This window comes from Electrona antarctica (assembly GCF_951216825.1).
Source record: "Electrona antarctica genome assembly, chromosome: 6".
NCBI classification, from domain to species: domain Eukaryota; kingdom Metazoa; phylum Chordata; class Actinopteri; order Myctophiformes; family Myctophidae; genus Electrona; species Electrona antarctica.
In genome coordinates, this window is record NC_136811.1 from 56,408,189 (window position 1) to 56,433,162 (window position 24,974).

The following is a 24,974-nucleotide window of genomic DNA, read 5'->3' on the forward strand; positions in this document are numbered from 1 at the left end:
CTGGAACCTCTGACACAGAGAGAGAGAGAGGAGAGGAGAGGGGGGGAGAGAGAGGGGAGAGAGAGAGGAGAGGGGGGGGGGGGGAGAGAGGGGGGTGGAGAGGAGAGGGGGGAGAGCAGAGGGGGGGGGGGAGAGGGTGGGAGAGTGAGAGAAGGGGGGAGGGAGGGGGAGAGAGGAGCGGGGGGAGAGGGAGGGAGAGAGAGAGAGGGGGAGGAGAGAGAGGAAGGAGGGAGGGAGGGAGAGAGAGAGGGAGAGGGGAGGAGAGAGGAGCGGGGAGGGAGGGAGAGAGAGAGAGGGGGAGGAGAGAGGAGCGGGGAGGGAGGGAGAGAGAGAGAGGGGGAGGAGAGAGAGGAAGGGGGAAGGGAGGAAAGAGAGAGGGAGGGAGATACAGAGAAGGAGAGAGAGAGAGAGAGGCCGGGGGGGGGGGGGGGGACAGACAGAGAGAGGGAGGGGGGAGGGAGAGAGGAGGGGAGGGAGAGAGCTAGATAGATACAGAGAAGGACAGAGAGAGAGAGAGAGGAGGGTCAGATTTCCTTCCCAGACACTGTTCGGCACACAGGATAAAAACACTGAGGTCTAGCCTATATAGAAACCTTCAGCTACAGTAGTCTGCCTGTCTGACACGCTGTAGACTCAACTCTACAGCCATCCATTGTTTTCTAATTGAACTTCATATCTCCGGTGTAGATCGAGCCCCTCTCTCTCATCTCTCCAGAGCAGACATGGACTTCATCCTCCCCGCCAGCCTGCCGGCCTGTGGCATCCCCTGGGAGAAGGTCCTGCCTCCTCTCCTGCCGCGGCTCAACGCAGTGTACGGATCTCAGTGTGGCTGGAACCAGCTGGTGACCCCGCGCACCGCCGAGCCTTGTTCTCCCTGCTCCGCACAGGTAGGCACAGGCTGCCTCGTTTAGGCACTGCACTATATGTAAGCTATGTTCACTAAACCTAACCTCACTGGGGTGACTGTGGCTCAGGAGGTAGAGCAGGTCGTCCAATCATCCATGGGTCAGAGGTTCGAATCCCGGCTCCTCCTGTCTACATGTCAAAGTGTCCTTGGGCAAGACACTGAACCCCAATTCAGTGTATGAATGTGTGTGTGAATGGGGGTGAATGTAATGCACAATCTATGTAAAGCGCCTTGGATAAAGGCGCTATATAAATGCGCCATTTACTCACTAAACTATATGACTATATGTAACCTATGTTCACTAAACTGTAACCTATGTTCTTTGGCACTCCACACACAACCGGGCCGGATTCTTCTTCCAGCTCAGCACACTATAGGCTCAGTGGTGGAAAAAAATTATCAATAGAATAAACTAGTCCCTAGTAATCTAGTCCCGGAAATTACAAACTTTACTTACTACAGTATCTGTAAAGTATTCATTATGCAGAATACTTTACTTACTACAGTGTCTGTAAAGTATTCATTATGCAGAATACTTTACTTACTACAATATCTGTAAAGTATTCATTATGCAGAATACTTTACTTACTACAGTATCTGTAAAGTATTCATTATGCAGAATACTTTACTTACTACAGTATCTGTAAAGTATTCATTATGCAGAATACTTTACTTACTACAGTATCTGTAAAGTATTCATTATGCAGAATACTTTACTTACTACAATATCTGTAAAGTATTCATTATGCAGAATACTTTACTTACTACAGTATCTGTAAAGTATTCATTATGCAGAATACTTTACTTACTACAGTATCTGTAAAGTATTCATTATGCAGAATACTTTACTTACTACAGTGTCTGTAAAGTATTCATTATGCAGAATACTTTACTTACTACAGTATCTGTAAAGTATTCATTATGCAGAATACTTTACTTACTACAGTATCTGTAAAGTATTCATTATGCAGAATACTTTACTTACTACAGTATCTGTAAAGTATTCATTATGCAGAATACTTTACTTACTACAGTATCTGTAAAGTGTTCATTATGCAGAATACTTTACTTACTACAGTATCTGTAAAGTGTTCATTATGCAGAATACTTTACTTACTACAGTATCTGTAAAGTGTTCATTATGCAGAATACTTTACTTACTACAGTATCTGTAAAGTGTTCATTATGCAGAATACTTTACTTACTACAGTATCTGTAAAGTATTCATTATGCAGAATACTTTACTTACTACAGTATCTGTAAAGTATTCATTATGCAGAATACTTTACTTACTACAATATCTGTAAAGTATTCATTATGCAGAATACTTTACTTACTACAGTATCTGTAAAGTGTTCATTATGCAGAATACTTTACTTACTACAGTATCTGTAAAGTATTCATTATGCAGAATACTTTACTTACTACAGTATCTGTAAAGTATTCATTATGCAGAATACTTTACTTACTACAGTATCTGTAAAGTATTCATTATGCAGAATACTTTACTTACTACAGTGTCTGTAAAGTATTCATTATGCAGAATGCCCCATGGATTCAAATATATGTCTACAAATCTTTTGAAAATAGCTGCGTGATTGTGAGCTTGGTGATCGGCTATTTTCAAATGGTCGGAATGCATATGCTGTATAAGGCTGAAGTGGTTAATTGTATGTTTTGTTATAATAATCAAAATATACAAAGTAACGTTCTGGTAATGTAGTGGAGTAGACGTATTAAAAGTATTGGAAACTGTGAATACTCAAGTTAGGTACAAATAGTCTACGTCAAAAATGTACTTGTACTTAGTTACTTTCCACCACTGGGTATAGGCTGCCCTCACAGCTATAGTGGCTTTAGTTTAGTTACTAAACCATCAACATGACTATGTTCACTATATGACAGATATTAGTTTAGTTACTAAACCATCAACATGACTATGTTCACTATATGACAGATATTAGTTTAGTTACTAAACCATCAACATGACTATGTTCACTATGACAGATATTAGTTTAGTTACTAAACCATCAACATGACTATGTTCACTATATGACAGATATTAGTTTAGTTACTAAACCATCAGCATGACTATGTTCACTATGACAGATATTAGTTTAGTTACTAAACCATCAACATGACTATGTTCACTATGACAGATATTAGTTTAGTTACTAAACCACGACTATGTTCACTATGACAGATATTAGTTTAGTTACTAAACCACGACTATGTTCACTATGACAGATATTAGTTTAGTTACTAAACCATCAACATGACTATGTTCACTATGACAGATATTAGTTTAGTTACTAAACCATCAGCATGACTATGTTCACTATATGACAGATATTAGTTTAGTTACTAAACCATCAACATGACTATGTTCACTATATGACAGATATTAGTTTAGTTACTAAACCATCAACATGACTATGTTCACTATATGACAGATATTAGTTTAGTTACTAAACCATCAGCATGACTATGTTCACTATATGACAGATATTAGTTTAGTTACTAAACCATCAACATGACTATGTTCACTATATGACAGATATTAGTTTAGTTACTAAACCATCAACATGACTATGTTCACTATGACAGATATTAGTTTAGTTACTAAACCACGACTATGTTCACTATGACAGATATTAGTTTAGTTACTAAACCACGACTATGTTCACTATGACAGATATTAGTTTAGTTACTAAACCATCAACATGACTATGTTCACTATATGACAGATATTAGTTTAGTTACTAAACCATCAACATGACTATGTTCACTATATGACAGATATTAGTTTAGTTACTAAACCATCAACATGACTATGTTCACTATGACAGATATTAGTTTAGTTACTAAACCATCAGCATGACTATGTTCACTATATGACAGATATTAGTTTAGTTACTAAACCATCAACATGACTATGTTCACTATATGACAGATATTAGTTTAGTTACTAAACCATCAACATGACTATGTTCACTATATGACAGATATTAGTTTAGTTACTAAACCATCAGCATGACTATGTTCACTATATGACAGATATTAGTTTAGTTACTAAACCATCAACATGACTATGTTCACTATATGACAGATATTAGTTTAGTTACTAAACCATCAGCATGACTATGTTCACTATATGACAGATATTAGTTTAGTTACTAAACCATCAGCATGACTATGTTCACTATATGACAGATATTAGTTTAGTTACTAAACCATCAACATGACTATGTTCACTATATGACAGATATTAGTTTAGTTACTAAACCATCAACATGACTATGTTCACTATATGACAGATATTAGTTTAGTTACTAAACCATCAACATGACTATGTTCACTATATGACAGATATTAGTTTAGTTACTAAACCATCAGCATGACTATGTTCACTATATGACAGATATTAGTTTAGTTACTAAACCATCAAGATGACTATGTTCACTATATGACAGATATTAGTTTAGTTACTAAACCATCAACATGACTATGTTCACTATGACAGATATTCGTTTAGTTACTAAACCATCAACATGACTATGTTCACTATATGACAGATATTAGTTTAGTTACTAAACCATCAGCATGACTATGTTCACTATATGACAGATATTAGTTTAGTTACTAAACCATCAGCATGACTATGTTCACTATGACAGATATTAGTTTAGTTACTAAACCATCAACATGACTATGTTCACTATATGACAGATATTAGTTTAGTTACTAAACCATCAACATGACTATGTTCACTATATGACAGATATTAGTTTAGTTACTAAACCATCAGCATGACTATGTTCACTATATGACAGATATTAGTTTAGTTACTAAACCATCAACATGACTATGTTCACTATATGACAGATATTAGTTTAGTTACTAAACCATCAACATGACTATGTTCACTATATGACAGATATTAGTTTAGTTACTAAACCATCAACATGACTATGTTCACTATATGACAGATATTAGTTTAGTTACTAAACCATCAACATGACTATGTTCACTATGACAGATATTAGTTTAGTTACTAAACCATCAGCATGACTATGTTCACTATATGACAGATATTAGTTTAGTTACTAAACCATCAACATGACTATGTTCACTATATGACAGATATTAGTTTAGTTACTAAACCATCAACATGACTATGTTCACTATATGACAGATATTAGTTTAGTTACTAAACCATCAGCATGACTATGTTCACTATATGACAGATATTAGTTTAGTTACTAAACCATCAACATGACTATGTTCACTATATGACAGATATTAGTTTAGTTACTAAACCATCAGCATGACTATGTTCACTATATGACAGATATTAGTTTAGTTACTAAACCATCAGCATGACTATGTTCACTATATGACAGATATTAGTTTAGTTACTAAACCATCAACATGACTATGTTCACTATATGACAGATATTAGTTTAGTTACTAAACCATCAACATGACTATGTTCACTATATGACAGATATTAGTTTAGTTACTAAACCATCAACATGACTATGTTCACTATATGACAGATATTAGTTTAGTTACTAAACCATCAACATGACTATGTTCACTATATGACAGATATTAGTTTAGTTACTAAACCATCAACATGACTATGTTCACTATGACAGATATTAGTTTAGTTACTAAACCATCAGCATGACTATGTTCACTATATGACAGATATTAGTTTAGTTACTAAACCATCAACATGACTATGTTCACTATATGACAGATATTAGTTTAGTTACTAAACCATCAACATGACTATGTTCACTATATGACAGATATTAGTTTAGTTACTAAACCATCAGCATGACTATGTTCACTATATGACAGATATTAGTTTAGTTACTAAACCATCAACATGACTATGTTCACTATATGACAGATATTAGTTTAGTTACTAAACCATCAGCATGACTATGTTCACTATATGACAGATATTAGTTTAGTTACTAAACCATCAGCATGACTATGTTCACTATATGACAGATATTAGTTTAGTTACTAAACCATCAACATGACTATGTTCACTATATGACAGATATTAGTTTAGTTACTAAACCATCAACATGACTATGTTCACTATATGACAGATATTAGTTTAGTTACTAAACCATCAACATGACTATGTTCACTATATGACAGATATTAGTTTAGTTACTAAACCATCAACATGACTATGTTCACTATATGACAGATATTAGTTTAGTTACTAAACCATCAACATGACTATGTTCACTATGACAGATATTAGTTTAGTTACTAAACCATCAGCATGACTATGTTCACTATATGACAGATATTAGTTTAGTTACTAAACCATCAACATGACTATGTTCACTATATGACAGATATTAGTTTAGTTACTAAACCATCAACATGACTATGTTCACTATATGACAGATATTAGTTTAGTTACTAAACCATCAGCATGACTATGTTCACTATATGACAGATATTAGTTTAGTTACTAAACCATCAACATGACTATGTTCACTATATGACAGATATTAGTTTAGTTACTAAACCATCAGCATGACTATGTTCACTATATGACAGATATTAGTTTAGTTACTAAACCATCAACATGACTATGTTCACTATATGACAGATATTAGTTTAGTTACTAAACCATCAACATGACTATGTTCACTATGACAGATATTCGTTTAGTTACTAAACCATCAACATGACTATGTTCACTATATGACAGATATTAGTTTAGTTACTAAACCATCAGCATGACTATGTTCACTATATGACAGATATTAGTTTAGTTACTAAACCATCAGCATGACTATGTTCACTATGACAGATATTAGTTTAGTTACTAAACCATCAACATGACTATGTTCACTATATGACAGATATTAGTTTAGTTACTAAACCATCAACATGACTATGTTCACTATATGACAGATATTAGTTTAGTTACTAAACCATCAGCATGACTATGTTCACTATATGACAGATATTAGTTTAGTTACTAAACCATCAACATGACTATGTTCACTATATGACAGATATTAGTTTAGTTACTAAACCATCAACATGACTATGTTCACTATGACAGATATTAGTTTAGTTACTAAACCATCAACATGACTATGTTCACTATGACAGATATTAGTTTAGTTACTAAACCATCAACATGACTATGTTCACTATGACAGATATTAGTTTAGTTACTAAACCATCAACAGACTATGTTCACTATATGACAGATATTAGTTTAGTTACTAAACCATCAACATGACTATGTTCACTATATGACAGATATTAGTTTAGTTACTAAACCATCAACATGACTATGTTCACTATATGACAGATATTAGTTTAGTTACTAAACCATCAGCATGACTATGTTCACTATATGACAGATATTAGTTTAGTTACTAAACCATCAGCATGACTATGTTCACTATGACAGATATTAGTTTAGTTACTAAACCATCAACATGACTATGTTCACTATATGACAGATATTAGTTTAGTTACTAAACCATCAGCATGACTATGTTCACTATATGACAGATATTAGTTTAGTTACTAAACCATCAACATGAATATGTTCACTATGACAGATATTAGTTTAGTTACTAAACCATCAGCATGACTATGTTCACTATATGACAGATATTAGTTTAGTTACTAAACCATCAACATGACTATGTTCACTATATGACAGATATTAGTTTAGTTACTAAACCATCAACATGACTATGTTCACTATATGACATATTAGTTTAGTTACTAAACCATCAGCATGACTATGTTCACTATATGACAGATATTAGTTTAGTTACTAAACCATCAACATGACTATGTTCACTATATGACAGATATTAGTTTAGTTACTAAACCATCAACATGACTATGTTCACTATGACAGATATTAGTTTAGTTACTAAACCATCAGCATGACTATGTTCACTATATGACAGATATTAGTTTAGTTACTAAACCATCAACATGACTATGTTCACTATATGACAGATATTAGTTTAGTTACTAAACCATCAACATGACTATGTTCACTATATGACAGATATTAGTTTAGTTACTAAACCATCAGCATGACTATGTTCACTATATGACAGATATTAGTTTAGTTACTAAACCATCAACATGACTATGTTCACTATATGACAGATATTAGTTTAGTTACTAAACCATCAGCATGACTATGTTCACTATATGACAGATATTAGTTTAGTTACTAAACCATCAGCATGACTATGTTCACTATATGACAGATATTAGTTTAGTTACTAAACCATCAACATGACTATGTTCACTATATGACAGATATTAGTTTAGTTACTAAACCATCAACATGACTATGTTCACTATATGACAGATATTAGTTTAGTTACTAAACCATCAACATGACTATGTTCACTATATGACAGATATTAGTTTAGTTACTAAACCATCAGCATGACTATGTTCACTATATGACAGATATTAGTTTAGTTACTAAACCATCAACATGACTATGTTCACTATATGACAGATATTAGTTTAGTTACTAAACCATCAACATGACTATGTTCACTATGACAGATATTCGTTTAGTTACTAAACCATCAACATGACTATGTTCACTATATGACAGATATTAGTTTAGTTACTAAACCATCAGCATGACTATGTTCACTATATGACAGATATTAGTTTAGTTACTAAACCATCAACATGACTATGTTCACTATATGACAGATATTAGTTTAGTTACTAAACCATCAGCATGACTATGTTCACTATGACAGATATTAGTTTAGTTACTAAACCATCAACATGACTATGTTCACTATATGACAGATATTAGTTTAGTTACTAAACCATCAACATGACTATGTTCACTATATGACAGATATTAGTTTAGTTACTAAACCATCAGCATGACTATGTTCACTATATGACAGATATTAGTTTAGTTACTAAACCATCAGCATGACTATGTTCACTATATGACAGATATTAGTTTAGTTACTAAACCATCAGCATGACTATGTTCACTATGACAGATATTAGTTTAGTTACTAAACCATCAACATGACTATGTTCACTATGACAGATATTAGTTTAGTTACTAAACCATCAACATGACTATGTTCACTATATGACAGATATTAGTTTAGTTACTAAACCATCAACATGACTATGTTCACTATATGACAGATATTAGTTTAGTTACTAAACCATCAACATGACTATGTTCACTATATGACAGATATTAGTTTAGTTACTAAACCATCAGCATGACTATGTTCACTATATGACAGATATTAGTTTAGTTACTAAACCATCAACATGACTATGTTCACTATATGACAGATATTAGTTTAGTTACTAAACCATCAACATGACTATGTTCACTATGACAGATATTCGTTTAGTTACTAAACCATCAACATGACTATGTTCACTATATGACAGATATTAGTTTAGTTACTAAACCATCAGCATGACTATGTTCACTATATGACAGATATTAGTTTAGTTACTAAACCATCAACATGACTATGTTCACTATATGACAGATATTAGTTTAGTTACTAAACCATCAGCATGACTATGTTCACTATGACAGATATTAGTTTAGTTACTAAACCATCAACATGACTATGTTCACTATATGACAGATATTAGTTTAGTTACTAAATTATCAACATGACTATGTTCACTATATGACAGATATTAGTTTAGTTACTAAACCATCAGCATGACTATGTTCACTATATGACAGATATTAGTTTAGTTACTAAACCATCAGCATGACTATGTTCACTATATGACAGATATTAGTTTAGTTACTAAACCATCAGCATGACTATGTTCACTATGACAGATATTAGTTTAGTTACTAAACCATCAACATGACTATGTTCACTATGACAGATATTAGTTTAGTTACTAAACCATCAACATGACTATGTTCACTATATGACAGATATTAGTTTAGTTACTAAACCATCAACATGACTATGTTCACTATATGACAGATATTAGTTTAGTTACTAAACCATCAACATGACTATGTTCACTATATGACAGATATTAGTTTAGTTACTAAACCATCAACATGACTATGTTCACTATATGACAGATATTAGTTTAGTTACTAAACCATCAGCATGACTATGTTCACTATATGACAGATATTAGTTTAGTTACTAAACCATCAACATGACTATGTTCACTATATGACAGATATTAGTTTAGTTACTAAACCATCAGCATGACTATGTTCACTATGACAGATATTAGGGTAACACTTGCAGATACGGTTCATGAACTAATGATTAACTAATGATTAACTAATACATTAGTTAAGCATTAGTTAATCATTAGTTCATCACAATTCATCATGAATCATGATGAATTCATCATGATTCATGATGATGATGATTCTGATGATTCATCATGAATCGTCATTAGTTAACCACGATTTGTAGATGATTTATAGATCAAATTTTTCCGCCCAAATCTATGCCCAGGATGAGTGCTCATAGGCGGGTAGGTCTCTCAGTCTCTCTGGAGGTCATTCCTGGTTGTACCCATGGGTCATTTTACTCAATTCTTTGCCCACGATGGGTGCTCAAAGGTTGGTAGGGGTCTGTCCGGAGCTCTCCCTGGTGCTTTATGGATCATTTTTGGACCCCCCCATTTTGCCCAAATCTATACCCAGGATGAGTGCTCATAGACGGGTAGGGTTAGTGAGCAGACTCGGTCTCTCTGGAGGTCATTTTTCTCAATTCTATGCCCACGATGAGTGCTCAAAGGTGGGTAGGGGTCCCTGGTGTTTTATGGATAATTTTTGGACTCACCCATTTTGCCCAAATCTATACCCAGGATGAGTGCTCATAGACGGGTAGGGTTAGTGAGCAGACTCGGTCTCTCTGGAGGTAATTTTTCTCAATTCTATGCCCATGATGAGTGCTCAAAGGTGGGTAGGGGTCCCTGGTGTTTTATGGATAATTTTTGGACTCACCCATTTTGCCCAAATCTATACCCAGGATGAGTGCTCATAGACGGGTAGGGTTAGTGAGCAGACTCGGTCTCTCTGGAGGTAATTTTTCTCAATTCTATGCCCACGATGAGTGCTCAAAGGTGGGTAGGGGTCCCTGGTGTTTCATGGATCATTTTTGGACTCACCCATTTTGCCCAAATCTATACCCAGGATGAGTGCTCATAGACGGGTAGGGTTAGTGAGCAGACGCGGTCTCTCTGGAGGTAGTTTTTCTCAATTCTATGCCCATGATGAGTGCTCAAAGGTGGGTAGGGGTCCCTGGTGTTTTATGGATAATTTTTGGACTCACCCATTTTGCCCAAATCTATACCCAGGATGAGTGCTCATAGACGGGTAGGGTTAGTGAGCAGACTCGGTCTCTCTGGAGGTAATTTTTCTCAATTCTATGCCCACGATGAGTGCTCAAAGGTGGGTAGGGGTCCCTGGTGTTTCATGGATCATTTTTGGACTCACCCATTTTGCCCAAATCTATACCCAGGATGAGTGCTCATAGACGGGTAGGGTTAGTGAGCAGACGCGGTCTCTCTGGAGGTAGTTTTTCTCAATTCTATGCCCATGATGAGTGCTCAAAGGTGGGTAGGGGTCCCTGGTGTTTTATGGATAATTTTTGGACTCACCCATTTTGCCCAAATCTATACCCAGGATGAGTGCTCATAGACGGGTAGGGTTAGTGAGCAGACTCGGTCTCTCTGGAGGTAATTTTTCTCAATTCTATGCCCACGATGAGTGCTCAAAGGTGGGTAGGGGTCCCTGGTGTTTCATGGATCATTTTTGGACTCACCCATTTTGCCCAAATCTATACCCAGGATGAGTGCTCATAGACGGGTAGGGTTAGTGAGCAGACGCGGTCTCTCTGGAGGTAGTTTTTCTCAATTCTATGCCCATGATGAGTGCTCAAAGGTGGGTAGGTCTCCCTTGTAGAAGTCTCCCTTGTAGTTTATGCGTAACTTCTGGACATTATCATCATGAACTACCATTACATTTTACTTACTTACTAGAGAGTTGGACTCTATTAATGATTAACTATCATTAGTTAATAGCTAGTTAATTGATATTTGCACCCCAAAGTAAAGTGGCAACATTATCATCATGAACTACCATTACATTGTACTTACTTACTAGAGAGTTGGACTCTATTAATGATTAACTATCATTAGTTAATAGTTAGTTAATTGATATTTGCACCCCAAAGTAAAGTGGCAACATTTTCATCATGAACTACCATTACATTGTACTTACTTACTAGAGAGTTGGACTCTATTAATGATTAACTATCATTAGTTAATAGTTAGTTAATTGATATTTGCACCCCAAAGTAAAGTGGCAACATTTTCATCATGAACTAGCTGTAGTTAACAGTTAGTTAATGGTTATTTGCACCCCAAAGTAAAGTGACAACATTTTCATCATGAACTAATCATGAACTCATGATTAACTAATCATGAATTCATCATGAACTGGATATATGGACACAAAGTCACATCAATATAAATAATAGTGAATGCAAAACAATACAATACTAACAATACATTACAATCTGAATCCAAATGTACAATTACAAGCCACCTTCAATATTGCCAATTTTTGCCATTTTTTTTTATTTACAGCAACCCCCCCCCCCCCCCACACACACACACACACACACACACACACACACTCTCTCTCTCCCCCCACACAGAAACTAAAAAATAAAATAAAAACACTTAACACAAACAAAAATATACCACAAAATAAATAAAGTATTATACAAAATACAAATGTAAAATACAAAAGAACAACAAAACAAAAGCAAGGAAGTAGGCAGAGGAAACAGGCCGAGGGGCAGGCCGACACCAGCCACCCGGGCCAACAGCGGGTGAGCTAGATACAGCCCTGGCGCAGACGCCAATGGACTGGCATCCACACATCTGGCCCACCTGCTGCCCGCCAAGGCAAGGCCTTTAACAAAGCCAACAACAGTGCTTATCCAAATCAGCAGCACAATCTTTCCTCTCAACTATAAAACTAAAGTACTTGTTAAGATCATTGCTTATCTAATATGGTTTGACACAACTATGAAACAAAATGACCTGGCTCTTATAAATATAACACAGTCAACAATGAATAGTAATTACATGGCCACTTATTATTACCAAATAGACATAGAAAAATGACTACAACAGTAATATGAAAAATAACAAACAAAAAGAAAAGCCGGAAAAAATATGAAAACCCTTAGTTCCCCAAAGTTTGTTTTTGTTCTCGTTGGGGCTCTTTTATCTGAACTGTGACAGTGTTCGATTGGTCTTTGCCCTACCACACAAACCATGGATCTCGCCACCCAGTATGCACTGGGAATCTATCTGGGGAAACGTTGGGTATGGAGACAGTGGAGCCTCACATGCACCTTGGCTCCTCGATGGATGGGAAGGGAACCGCTGTCCTCTTCTCCACGTGAGATGCTCCAAGGGATGAGGATGGGATCTAAAAAACCTGACCTATGATAGATCAGACAAGATCCAAAACCCCACGAATTAGCATAAATTAACACCTTTTTAACTTGCATTAATTAGCTTAATCATGTTCTTTCTATAGTAATCATGTATTTAAAATACATTGAAAACCATTCAAAATAATTCAAAACACTTATTTTCTTTTACAATGTTTAATATTCAATGAACTGTTCCTTTTCCACAAAAATAAAAATAGTATGAAATGCTCCTTTAAGTATCACAATGTAATGAGTTAAATTGCATAAAGTGCACATTCAAAAGGTTTACAGGGTGTTTTGTGCAGTAACTAGGAGGTATTTATGACGCAAATGTGCTTAGTATGTACCCTTAAAATGTACCTTCAGTCAAACCCACAATTCTCATGTACATGCATATTGTATTCCTTCAGTAACAAACTGTCTTTCAAAATGTAACATGAACTTAAATACTTAAATGTAACAATAAATCATTGGCAGGATGTATTGTGGCTAAACACCATTTAAGATAACCATCTTTGTTCTACATTGTCTCACTCACCACTTCATGAATGCTGAGACTGCAATGTCACCTGGCTGCTCAGTGATTTGCAACACTCTCACACTGCTCTGCAAAGTTCAAAATGACACAATACACAAATCAGGAGTTGCCTAACAACATTAAGAATGTGAATGATTTGAATTGGAAGATTATGTTTTAGTCTTACCAGGCAGATTGCAAAAGATTGTCTCTCTGTGTTTGTTTACAACAGCACATGAAGAACCAGCCATGTGTTCAATTGAACAGGAAAAGGACGTTTTCCTGCTTAAATACTAACAGGAAGTAGAATCACTGGTAGGCTGGACACAAATGCTTACAGGCTCACTGATTGGCCACTGGCAATCACAGAGCCAGGTAATTTGAATCCTTTAAAACCTGTTAGACACCCTGTTTGTTTTGCATTTTTTCTCTTTCATGTAAATAGCTTGTTTTGTATTTTAAACAGACTTGTGGAGCAACATTTTAGAACTTAAATGTGTGTTATTTCAAAAGCATTTTAGATCGTTTTTAACACTTGTAAATTGGCTGCCTGCTTTCAAGCCTGGGTAGGCTGAATTAAAAAATAGTTAATAGGATACATACGTTCATTTCAGTGATTTCTTTTACAGTGAATGAATGCATTTAAGTTATATACAATATATCTAAAATGTTGCTCTACAAGTCTGATTAAAATGCCAAGAAGCTATATACATGAAAGGGAAAACAAACAAACAAACAAACAGGATGTCTAACACGTTTTTGCAAAGGGTTAAAATTACCTGGCTCTGTGATTGCTAACCTAAGTGGCCAATCAGTGAGCCTGTAAGCGTTTATGTCCAGCCTACCAGTGATTCCACTTCCTGTCAGTATTTAAGCAGGAAAACTCCCCTTTCCTGTTCAATTGAACACATGGCTGGTTCTTCATGTGTTGTTGTAAACACACACAGAGGAACAATCTTTGCAATCCACTTGGTAAGACTAAAAAATAATCTTCCAATTCAAATCATCCACATTCTTAATGTTGTTAGACAACTCCTGATTTGTATATTGTGTCATTTTGAACTTTGCAGAGCAGTGTGAGAGCGAGTATTGCAAATCACTGAGCAGCCAGTAGTACAGGTGACATTGCAGTCTGAGCCCATTTATTCATTGATCAGTGGTGAGTGAGACAATGTAGAACAAAGATGGTTATCTTAAATGGTGTTTTACATTTTGAAACACTTATTCCTGTACATGAGTATTTTGGGTTATGGTGATTGAATGTACATTCTTAGTGCATCTCTCACCTGATGCTAGCCAGGGAGAGATATACTAAGCACATTTGAGTCATGAATACCTCAGTTACTGCACAAAACACCCTGTAAAGCGATTGAATGTGCACTTTATGCAATTTAACTCATTGCATTGTGATACGTAAAGGAGCATTTCATAGTATTTTTGTGGAAAAGGAACAGTTCATTGAATATAGTGAATATTTGAAACATTGTAAAAGAAAATAAGTACTTTGAATTATTTTGAATGGTTTTCAATGTATTTGAAATGATTACTATAAAAAGAAAATGATTAAGCTAATTAATGCAAGTTAAAAAGGTGTTAATTTTTACTAATTCATGGGGATTTAAAAACATTTTACACAGAGTGTGTGAATAACATGCTATTGGATCTTGTCCGATCTACCATAGGTCAGTTTTTTTTTAGATTGGGTGATCCCCATCTTCATCCCCTGGAGCACATGGAGAAGAGGACAGCGCTTCCCTTCCCATCCACTGAGGAGCCCAGGTCCATGTGAGGCTCCACATTCTCCATACCCAACAATTCCCCAGATAAATTCCCAGTGCATATTGGATGGCAAGCTAACGGATCTAAGTCTGGACACTGATGGTGCAACATTGATTCCCCTCCCTCACGGTTTGTGTGGTAGGAAAAAGACCAATCGAACAATGTCACAATTCAGATGAAAGAGCCCCAATGACAACGGAACTAAGGGTTTTCATATTTTTGCTGGCTTTTCTTTTTGTTTGTTATTTTTCATATTACTGCTGTCTATTTGGTAATAAGTGGCCATTTAACACTTTGTTATTGATATACATCACATTTTGTTTTTAGTTTTCTGTGTGGGGGGAGGGTGTGGCTGTAAATAAAAAATGGCAATATTGAAGGTGGCTTGTAATTGTAATTTTGGATTCAGATTGTATTGTATTGTTAGTATTGCATTTCACTATTATTTATATTGATGTGACTTTGTGTCCAAATTTCCAGTTCATGATTACTTCATGATTAGTTAATCAAGAGTTCATGATTAGTTCATGATGAAAATGTTGTCACTTTACTTTGGGGTACAAATATCCATTAACTAACTATTAACTACAGCTAGTTCATGATGGAAATGTTGTCACTTTACTTTGGGGTACAAATATCCATTAACTAACTATTAACTACGCTAGTTCATGATGAAAATGTTGTCACTTTACTTTGGGGTGCAAATATCCATTAACTACAGCTAGTTCATGATTAGTTCATGATGAAAATGTTGTCACTTTACTTTGGGGTACAAATATCCATTAACTAACTATTAACTACAGCTAGTTCATGATGAAAATGTTGTCACTTTACTTTGGGGTACAAATATCCATTAACTAACTATTAACTACAGCTAGTTCATGATGAAAATGTTGTCACTTTACTTTGGGGTGCAAATATCCATTAACTAACTATTAACTACAGCTAGTTCATGATGAAAATGTTGTCACTTTACTTTGGGGTGCAAATATCCATTAACTACAGCTAGTTCATGATTAGTTCATGATGAAAATTGTCACTTTACTTTGGGGTACAAATAACCTTAACTACAGCTAGTTCATGATTAGTTAATGATGAAAATGTTGTCACTTTACTTTGGGGTACAAATATCCATTAACTAACTATTAACTACAGCTAGTTCATGATGAAAATGTTGTCACTTTACTTTGGGGTGCAAATATCCATTAACTACAGCTAGTTCATGATTAGTTCATGATGAAAATGTTGTCACTTTACTTTGGGGTACAAATAACCATTAACTAACTATTAACTACAGCTAGTTCATGATGATGATAATGTCCAGAAATGACCCATAAACTACCAGGGAGACCTCTGAAGAGGGGAGTCCAAAATTATCCATAAAGCACCAGGGAGAGCTCCGGAGAGACCCCTACCCACATTTGAGCACTCATCGTGGGCATAGAATTGAGAAAAAATACCTCCAGAGAGACAGAGTCTGCTCACTAACCGCTACCCACCTATGAGCACTCATCCTGGGTATAGATTTGGGCAAAATGGGGGAGTCCAAAAATGATCCATAAAGCACCAGGGAGAGCTCCGGACAGACCCCTACCCACATTTGAGCACTCATCCTGGGCATAGAATTGAGAAAAATTACCTCCAGAGAGACCGAGTCTGCTCACTAACCCTACCCGTCTATGAGCACTCATCCTGGGTATAGATTTGGGCAAAATGGGGGAGTCCAAAAATGATCCATAAAACACCAGGTGGTTTAGGTGGGTAGGGGTACCCACCTTTGAGCACTCATCCTGGGTATAGATTTGGGCAAAATGGGGGAGTCCAAAAATGATCCATAAAGCACCATGCAGGGAGAGCTTCGGACAGACCCCTACCCACTTTTGAGCACTCATCGTGGGCATAGAATTGAGAAAAATTACCTCCAGAGAGGCCGAGTCTGCTCACTAACCCTACCCGTCTATGAGCACTCATCCTGGGTATAGATTTGGGCAAAATGGGTGAGTCAAAAAATGATCCATAAAACACCAGGGACCCCTACCCACCTTTGAGCACTCATCGTGGGCATAGAATTGAGAAAAAATACCCTTGGGGACAACCAGGAAGGACCTCCAGAGAGACCGTCTGCTGACTAAACCTACCCGCCTTTGAGCACTCATCGTGGGCATAGATTTGGGCGAAAAAATCTGATCTATAAATGAAATCATGAATTCCATGAATCATGATTAACTAACTACAGTTAATTCATGATGAAGTCATCATTAATTCATGATGAAATAATGATTAACTAATGCTTAACTAATGTATTAGTTAATCATGAGTTAATCATTATTTCATGACCCTTATCTGCAAGTGTTACCGATATTAGTTTAGTTACTAAACCATCAACATGACTATGTTCACTATATGACAGATATTAGTTTAGTTACTAAACCATCAACATGACTATGTTCACTATATGACAGATATTAGTTTAGTTACTAAACCATCAGCATGACTATGTTCACTATATGACAGATATTAGTTTAGTTACTAAACCATCAGCATGACTATGTTCACTATATGACAGATATTAGTTTAGTTACTAAACCATCAGCATGACTATGTTCACTATGACAGATATTAGTTTAGTTACTAAACCATCAACATGACTATGTTCACTATGACAGATATTAGTTTAGTTACTAAACCATCAACATGACTATGTTCACTATATGACAGATATTAGTTTAGTTACTAAACCATCAACATGACTATGTTCACTATATGACAGATATTAGTTTAGTTACTAAACCATCAACATGACTATGTTCACTATATGACAGATATTAGTTTAGTTACTAAACCATCAACATGACTATGTTCACTATATGACAGATATTAGTTTAGTTACTAAACCATCAGCATGACTATGTTCACTATATGACAGATATTAGTTTAGTTACTAAACCATCAGCATGACTATGTTCACTATGACAGATATTAGTTTAGTTACTAAACCATCAACATGACTATGTTCACTATATGACAGATATTAGTTTAGTTACTAAACCATCAGCATGACTATGTTCACTATATGACAGATATTAGTTTAGTTACTAAACCATCAACATGAATATGTTCACTATGACAGATATTAGTTTAGTTACTAAACCATCAGCATGACTATGTTCACTATATGACAGATATTAGTTTAGTTACTAAACCATCAACATGACTATGTTCACTATATGACAGATATTAGTTTAGTTACTAAACCATCAACATGACTATGTTCACTATATGACATATTAGTTTAGTTACTAAACCATCAGCATGACTATGTTCACTATATGACAGATATTAGTTTAGTTACTAAACCATCAGCATGACTATGTTCACTATATGACAGATATTAGTTTAGTTACTAAACCATCAACATGACTATGTTCACTATATGACAGATATTAGTTTAGTTACTAAACCATCAACATGACTATGTTCACTATATGACAGATATTAGTTTAGTTACTAAACCATCAACATGACTATGTTCACTATGACAGATATTAGTTTAGTTACTAAACCATCAACATGACTATGTTCACTATATGACAGATATTAGTTTAGTTACTAAACCATCAACATGACTATGTTCACTATATGACAGATATTAGTTTAGTTACTAAACCATCAGCATGACTATGTTCACTATATGACAGATATTAGTTTAGTTACTAAACCATCAACATGACTATGTTCACTATATGACAGATATTAGTTTAGTTACTAAACCATCAACATGACTATGTTCACTATATGACAGATATTAGTTTAGTTACTAAACCATCAACATGACTATGTTCACTATATGACAGATATTAGTTTAGTTACTAAACCATCAGCATGACTATGTTCACTATATGACAGATATTAGTTTAGTTACTAAACCATCAACATGACTATGTTCACTATATGACAGATATTAGTTTAGTTACTAAACCATCAACATGACTATGTTCACTATATGACAGATATTAGTTTAGTTATTAAACCATCAACATGACTATGTTCACTATATGACAGATATTAGTTTAGTTATTAAACCATCAACATGACTATGTTCACTATATGACAGATATTAGTTTAGTTACTAAACCATCAACATGACTATGTTCACTATATGACAGATATTAGTTTAGTTATTAAACCATCAACATGACTATGTTCACTATATGACAGATATTAGTTTAGTTACTAAACCATCAACATGACTATGTTCACTATGACAGATATTAGTTTAGTTATTAAACCATCAACATGACTATGTTCACTATGACAGATATTAGTTTAGTTACTAAACCATCAACATGACTATGTTCACTATGACAGATATTAGTTTAGTTATTAAACCATCAACATGACTATGTTCACTATATGACAGATATTAGTTTAGTTACTAAACCATCAACATGACTATGTTCACTATGACAGATATTAGTTTAGTTACTAAACCATCAACATGACTATGTTCACTATGACAGATATTAGTTTAGTTACTAAACCATCAACATGACTAGGTTCACTATATGACAGATATTAGTTTAGTTACTAAACCATCAACATGACTATGTTCACTATATGACAGATATTAGTTTAGTTACTAAACCATCAACATGACTATGTTCACTATATGACAGATATTAGTTGAGTTACTAAACCACGACTATGTTCACTATATGACAGATATTAGTTTAGTTACTAAACCACGACTATGTTCACTATATGACAGATATTACTCCTAAAGAAAGCAGTTTGTCACCCCAGACACCAACAGTCCCAGCTCCGACAGCACGGGTTGGGCAACAATAGGGGTGGGCGATGTCGTGATAAATATCGTCGAGGCGATGCAGTGTCTCCACGGTATGACTTTTCAGTGATATCGTATATATCGAGAATACAGTGAGTGAATGCACATTTTATGATTTGCAGTTAATGGTCTGTTACTCCTTTCTTGTAGTTGTTGTTACCTTTTAGGTGGTCGTAGCGTGTGAAGTAACTTGAAAAATAACCATAAAAAACACATGAAAAAATATCGTGTATCGCGACACTGCTTGAAAGGATATTGTGATATTATATTCTTAAAGATCGCCTGCCCCGCCCCCTCCCCTGGCTACATGCATTAAAAGGTGTAGTTCACAACCGCCAAAAAACGACTTATTTTCTATCCTGGAATTTGTGGAATTTCTCATGTTTCCAGGTGGACTGTGACAGCAGGGGGTTAATAGTAGATCTATACATCATGTTTCCAGGTGGACTGTGACAGCAGGGGGTTAATAGTAGATCTATATACCATGTTTCCAGGTGGACTGTGACAGCAGGGGGGTAATAGTAGATCTATACATCATGTTTCCAGGTGGACTGTGACAGCAGGGGGTTAATAGTAGATCTATACATCATGTTTCCAGGTGGACTGTGACAGCAGGGGGTTAATAGTAGATCTATACATCATGTTTCCAGGTGGACTGTGACAGCAGGGGGTTAATAGTAGATCTATACATCATGTTTTCAGGTGGATTGTGACAGCAGGGGGTTAATAGTAGATCTATACATCATGTTTTCAGGTGGATTGTGACAGCAGGTGGTTAATAGTAGATCTATATACCATGTTTCCAGGTGGACTGTGACAGCAGGGGGTTAATAGTAGATCTATACATCATGTTTCCAGGTGGACTGTGACAGCAGGGGGTTAATAGTAGATCTATATACCATGTTTCCAGGTGGACTGTGACAGCAGGGGGTTAATAGTAGATCTATATACCATGTTTCCAGGTGGACTGTGACAGCAGGGGGTTAATAGTAGATCTATATACCATGTTTCCAGGTGGACTGTGACAGCAGGGGGTTTACAGTTCAGGTGGATGTGAAGCTGTTCAGACCAGAGGAGCTGCTGGTCAAAGTGACGGGAGACTTTGTGGAGGTTCAAGGAAAACACCAAGAGACAAAGGTTAGTGTGTGTGTGCGTGCACGGCTGCTCGCGCGTGGGTGTGCGTGTGGGTGTGTGCGCGCGTGCGTGCATGCTGTGTGGGCGGCGGTGGCTCAGGGGTAGAGTTTCCGGATGGTAACCACAAGGTTGCCAGTTCGATCCCTGTGGCCTCCCCCAGAGTTAGTGTCGAAGTGTCCTTGAGCAAGACTCTGAACCCCTAATTGCTCCTGATGTGATGGTTGGTGCCTTGCATGGTTTCCGCCGCCATCGGTGTATGAATGTGTGTGTGAATGGGTGAATCTATGTAAAGCGCCTTGGATAAAGGTGCTATATAAATGCACCATTTACCATTTGTGTGTGTGTGTGTGTGTGTGTGTGAATAGAATTATTGTCACTTCAGTTTAACCACTTAAAAAACGTGTTAAATGGACCCGAGTTCATACGTTCTTTTTCAGCCTATACTGTAGCACACTGAGGGCTATCTATATCTTGCGCCACCCCTTAACCCTTATTCCTAAACTTATTTGCCTTTTTTTTTTTACTATTTAAAAAAAAACCCTTTTAAAATAGTTCAAATAGCCGATCTACAAGCTCACAACGTGTAGATGTAGATCGGCTAGTTGAACTATTTATTTTCAAAATACAAAAAAATGGCAAATAGGTTTTAGGGATAAGGGATAAGGGGTGGCCAAGATGGAGCCCCAAGTCTCTTCCCCCCCAAACATGTTTGGTCAATGTTCCCTCCAAAATAGAGTTGTTAAACATCAAAGTATAAAAGTTATTTTCACTCTAATTGTCCTATAATGGAAACAAATCATTCTCTCCAGACATAATACTGTATGTTTGGGGTAAAGATTTACATGTTTTCGTACCGGCTATACATACATTTAGTTTCCATTTAGTTTTCGTCAGTGAAAAAAGGTAGTCGACGAACATTTTTCGTCTTAGTTTTAGTCGCCGAAATCAACACTGCCTTTTAGAAGGACAGTCCAGACGTTTAACTGTCTGTCTGTCTGTCTGTCCGTCCGTCCAGAGGGACGGTCCCGGGGTGATCACCAGGCAGTTCAACCGTCGCTATCGCATCCCAGAAGGAGTGGACTCGCTGGCCTTGGAGTCGGCCGTGTCCCCGGAAGGCATCCTGGTCATCTCCGCTCCGCTGCTGGCCTGCAAGGACGGCACAGCACCTTGTCCTCCAACGCCACACCCCGATGCCTCCTCCTCCACCACAACTCCTCCAACGCCACACGCCGATCGTGCCGGCTCCGTCTCGAGCCAGACATCTTGATTGTGTGTGTTCTTCTCGACTTGTTCTGCAGACCAACTTCCAACTCCAACACAGACAGAACACTAACTAACACAGCGTATTGTGTCTGTCGGGCAGAAACCTTGTATTTACATATTTCATCTTTTTATGTATTTATTTATTTTATTTTGTTTTCTTTCATTAATTTTAATGCCCAGTCATATGAGAGCATCGCGCAAAGGGAGCGGAAATCTACAAAGCTCAGAGCACATTTTTGAGAAATGTTGAATATTTGAGCCCATGACGAACGGTGTGTGTGTGCGTGTGCGTGTGTGTGTGTGTGCGTGTGTGTGTGTGTGCGTGTGTGTGTGTGTGTGTGTGTGTGCGTGCGTGCGTGTGTGTGTGTGCTATACCTTTCAACTTCAAACCTGTGTCTCATCAGCTGTTGCTATACATGTAGCGATATTAGTAGTTGTTTGAAATAAGAATTTGAATGTTTTCAGAAAACGTAGGTAATGTTTTAGAAGGCGTTTCTTTTAGAATAGGCCTCACGTCTAAATGGAATCGTCGAACCAGTGGAAAGAGCTGGTGACTATAAATAGTACCTACATTGGAACCATTGGAACGTTTCATTTTTACATTTCCTGAAAGGTAACAGCTTATTGGGGGACTTCTATATGAAAGGTAGCAGCTTATTGGGGGACTTCTATATGAAAGGTAGCAGCTTATTGGGGGACTTCTATATGAAAGGTAGCAGCTTATTGGGGGACTTCTATATGAAAGGTAGCAGCTTATTGGGGGACTTCTATATGAAAGGTAGCAGCTTATTGGGGGACTTCTATATGAAAGGTAGCAGCTTATTGGGGGACTTCTATATGAAAGGTAGCAGCTTATTGGGGGACTTCTATATGAAAGGTAACAGCTTATTGGAGGACTTCTATATGAAAGGTAGCAGCTTATTGGGGGACTTCTATATGAAAGGTAGCAGCTTATTGGGGGACTTCTATATGAAAGGTAACAGCTTATTGGGGGACTTCTATATGAAAGGTAACAGCTTATTGGGGGACTTCTATATGAAAGGTAGCAGCTTATTGGGGGACTTCTATGTGAAAGGTAGCAGCTTATTGGGGGACTTCTATATGAAAACAAGCTTGATAATTAAGGACACAAACACACTGTAACAATATGTTAATTTATCCAAATTAAATGAAATGAACTTATCGGCGTTGTAGAACACACACACACACACACACACACACACACACACACACACACACACACACACACACACTCTTGTATAGCTTCAACAAAACACTCAGCTGTATAGGGTTGTCCCTATCCGATCACGTGATCGGAAACCACGGCCGATCGCGCCATTTCCAAATGATCGGAATCGGATCGGGAGCAAAAGCAAGGTGATCGGGACATCCCTATAGTATCAATATTATATCCATTTCATGACATCAGACCGCATTATTGTCTGTGATTTGGGATATTGTACTGTTGTGATATACTTTGTAATACGTGTTCTAAGTATACATGTATATATATATCGGGAAAAATTGCTATCGGCAGATAATCCAAATCGAAAAATGATCGGAATGGGATCGGAAGCGAAGACAACGTGTTTGTGCCAGAACTCTCATTATAAATAAGCTGCCTGTGAATGTGGAGTCGGTGCCAGAGCTCACATTAGGAAGAGTTCCCTGGCACCGTGCTAGGACTCCCCGTCTCCCTGACACGCGTACACGCCGGCCTGCAGAATGTTTTTGTAAATAGCATGCACTTGTAGGGACTTGGAATCCTGTCGGGGGTCATCGACGTTTCCGTACACGGGTCTGCGAGGAGACTGCGGCAAAGACTTGGGTCTCGTCCGAGGCATTGTTGATTTTGACAGTGCACATTTTAGTTTGAGTCATAATTATAGTCTCTTGAATAGTTCATTTAATTTAGTTTTAGTCACATTTTTGTCAGCCTGGAATGTTTTGTGTTACGTCTAGTTTTAGTCGACTAAGGGCCGATTC

At 36.6% G+C, this 24,974-nt stretch overlaps 1 protein-coding gene across 1 annotated transcript; it reads left to right on the forward strand.

Moving 5' to 3' along the window:
• The first annotated feature begins 703 nt into the window (after positions 1-703).
• On the forward strand, positions 704-23,679 carry hspb6 (heat shock protein, alpha-crystallin-related, b6). The gene is made up of 3 exons (XM_079503993.1): positions 704-887; positions 21,606-21,728; positions 22,741-23,679. The coding sequence occupies exons 1-3, from the start codon at positions 723-725 to the stop codon at positions 22,990-22,992; spliced, it is 540 nt and encodes a 179-aa protein (XP_079360119.1). The 5' UTR covers positions 704-722; the 3' UTR covers positions 22,993-23,679.
• The last annotated feature ends 1,295 nt before the right edge of the window (positions 23,680-24,974 follow it).

Excerpts from the sequence above, each read along its gene's own strand:
- hspb6 (XM_079503993.1), top strand. The coding sequence starts at position 723 with ATGGACTTCATCCTCCCCGCCAGCCTGCCGGCCTGTGGCATCCCCTGG. Across the intron at positions 888-21,605 it reads GTTCTCCCTGCTCCGCACAG|GTGGACTGTGACAGCAGGGG; the intron begins GTAGGCACAGGC and ends CCATGTTTCCAG. Across the intron at positions 21,729-22,740 it reads GAAAACACCAAGAGACAAAG|AGGGACGGTCCCGGGGTGAT; the intron begins GTTAGTGTGTGT and ends CCGTCCGTCCAG.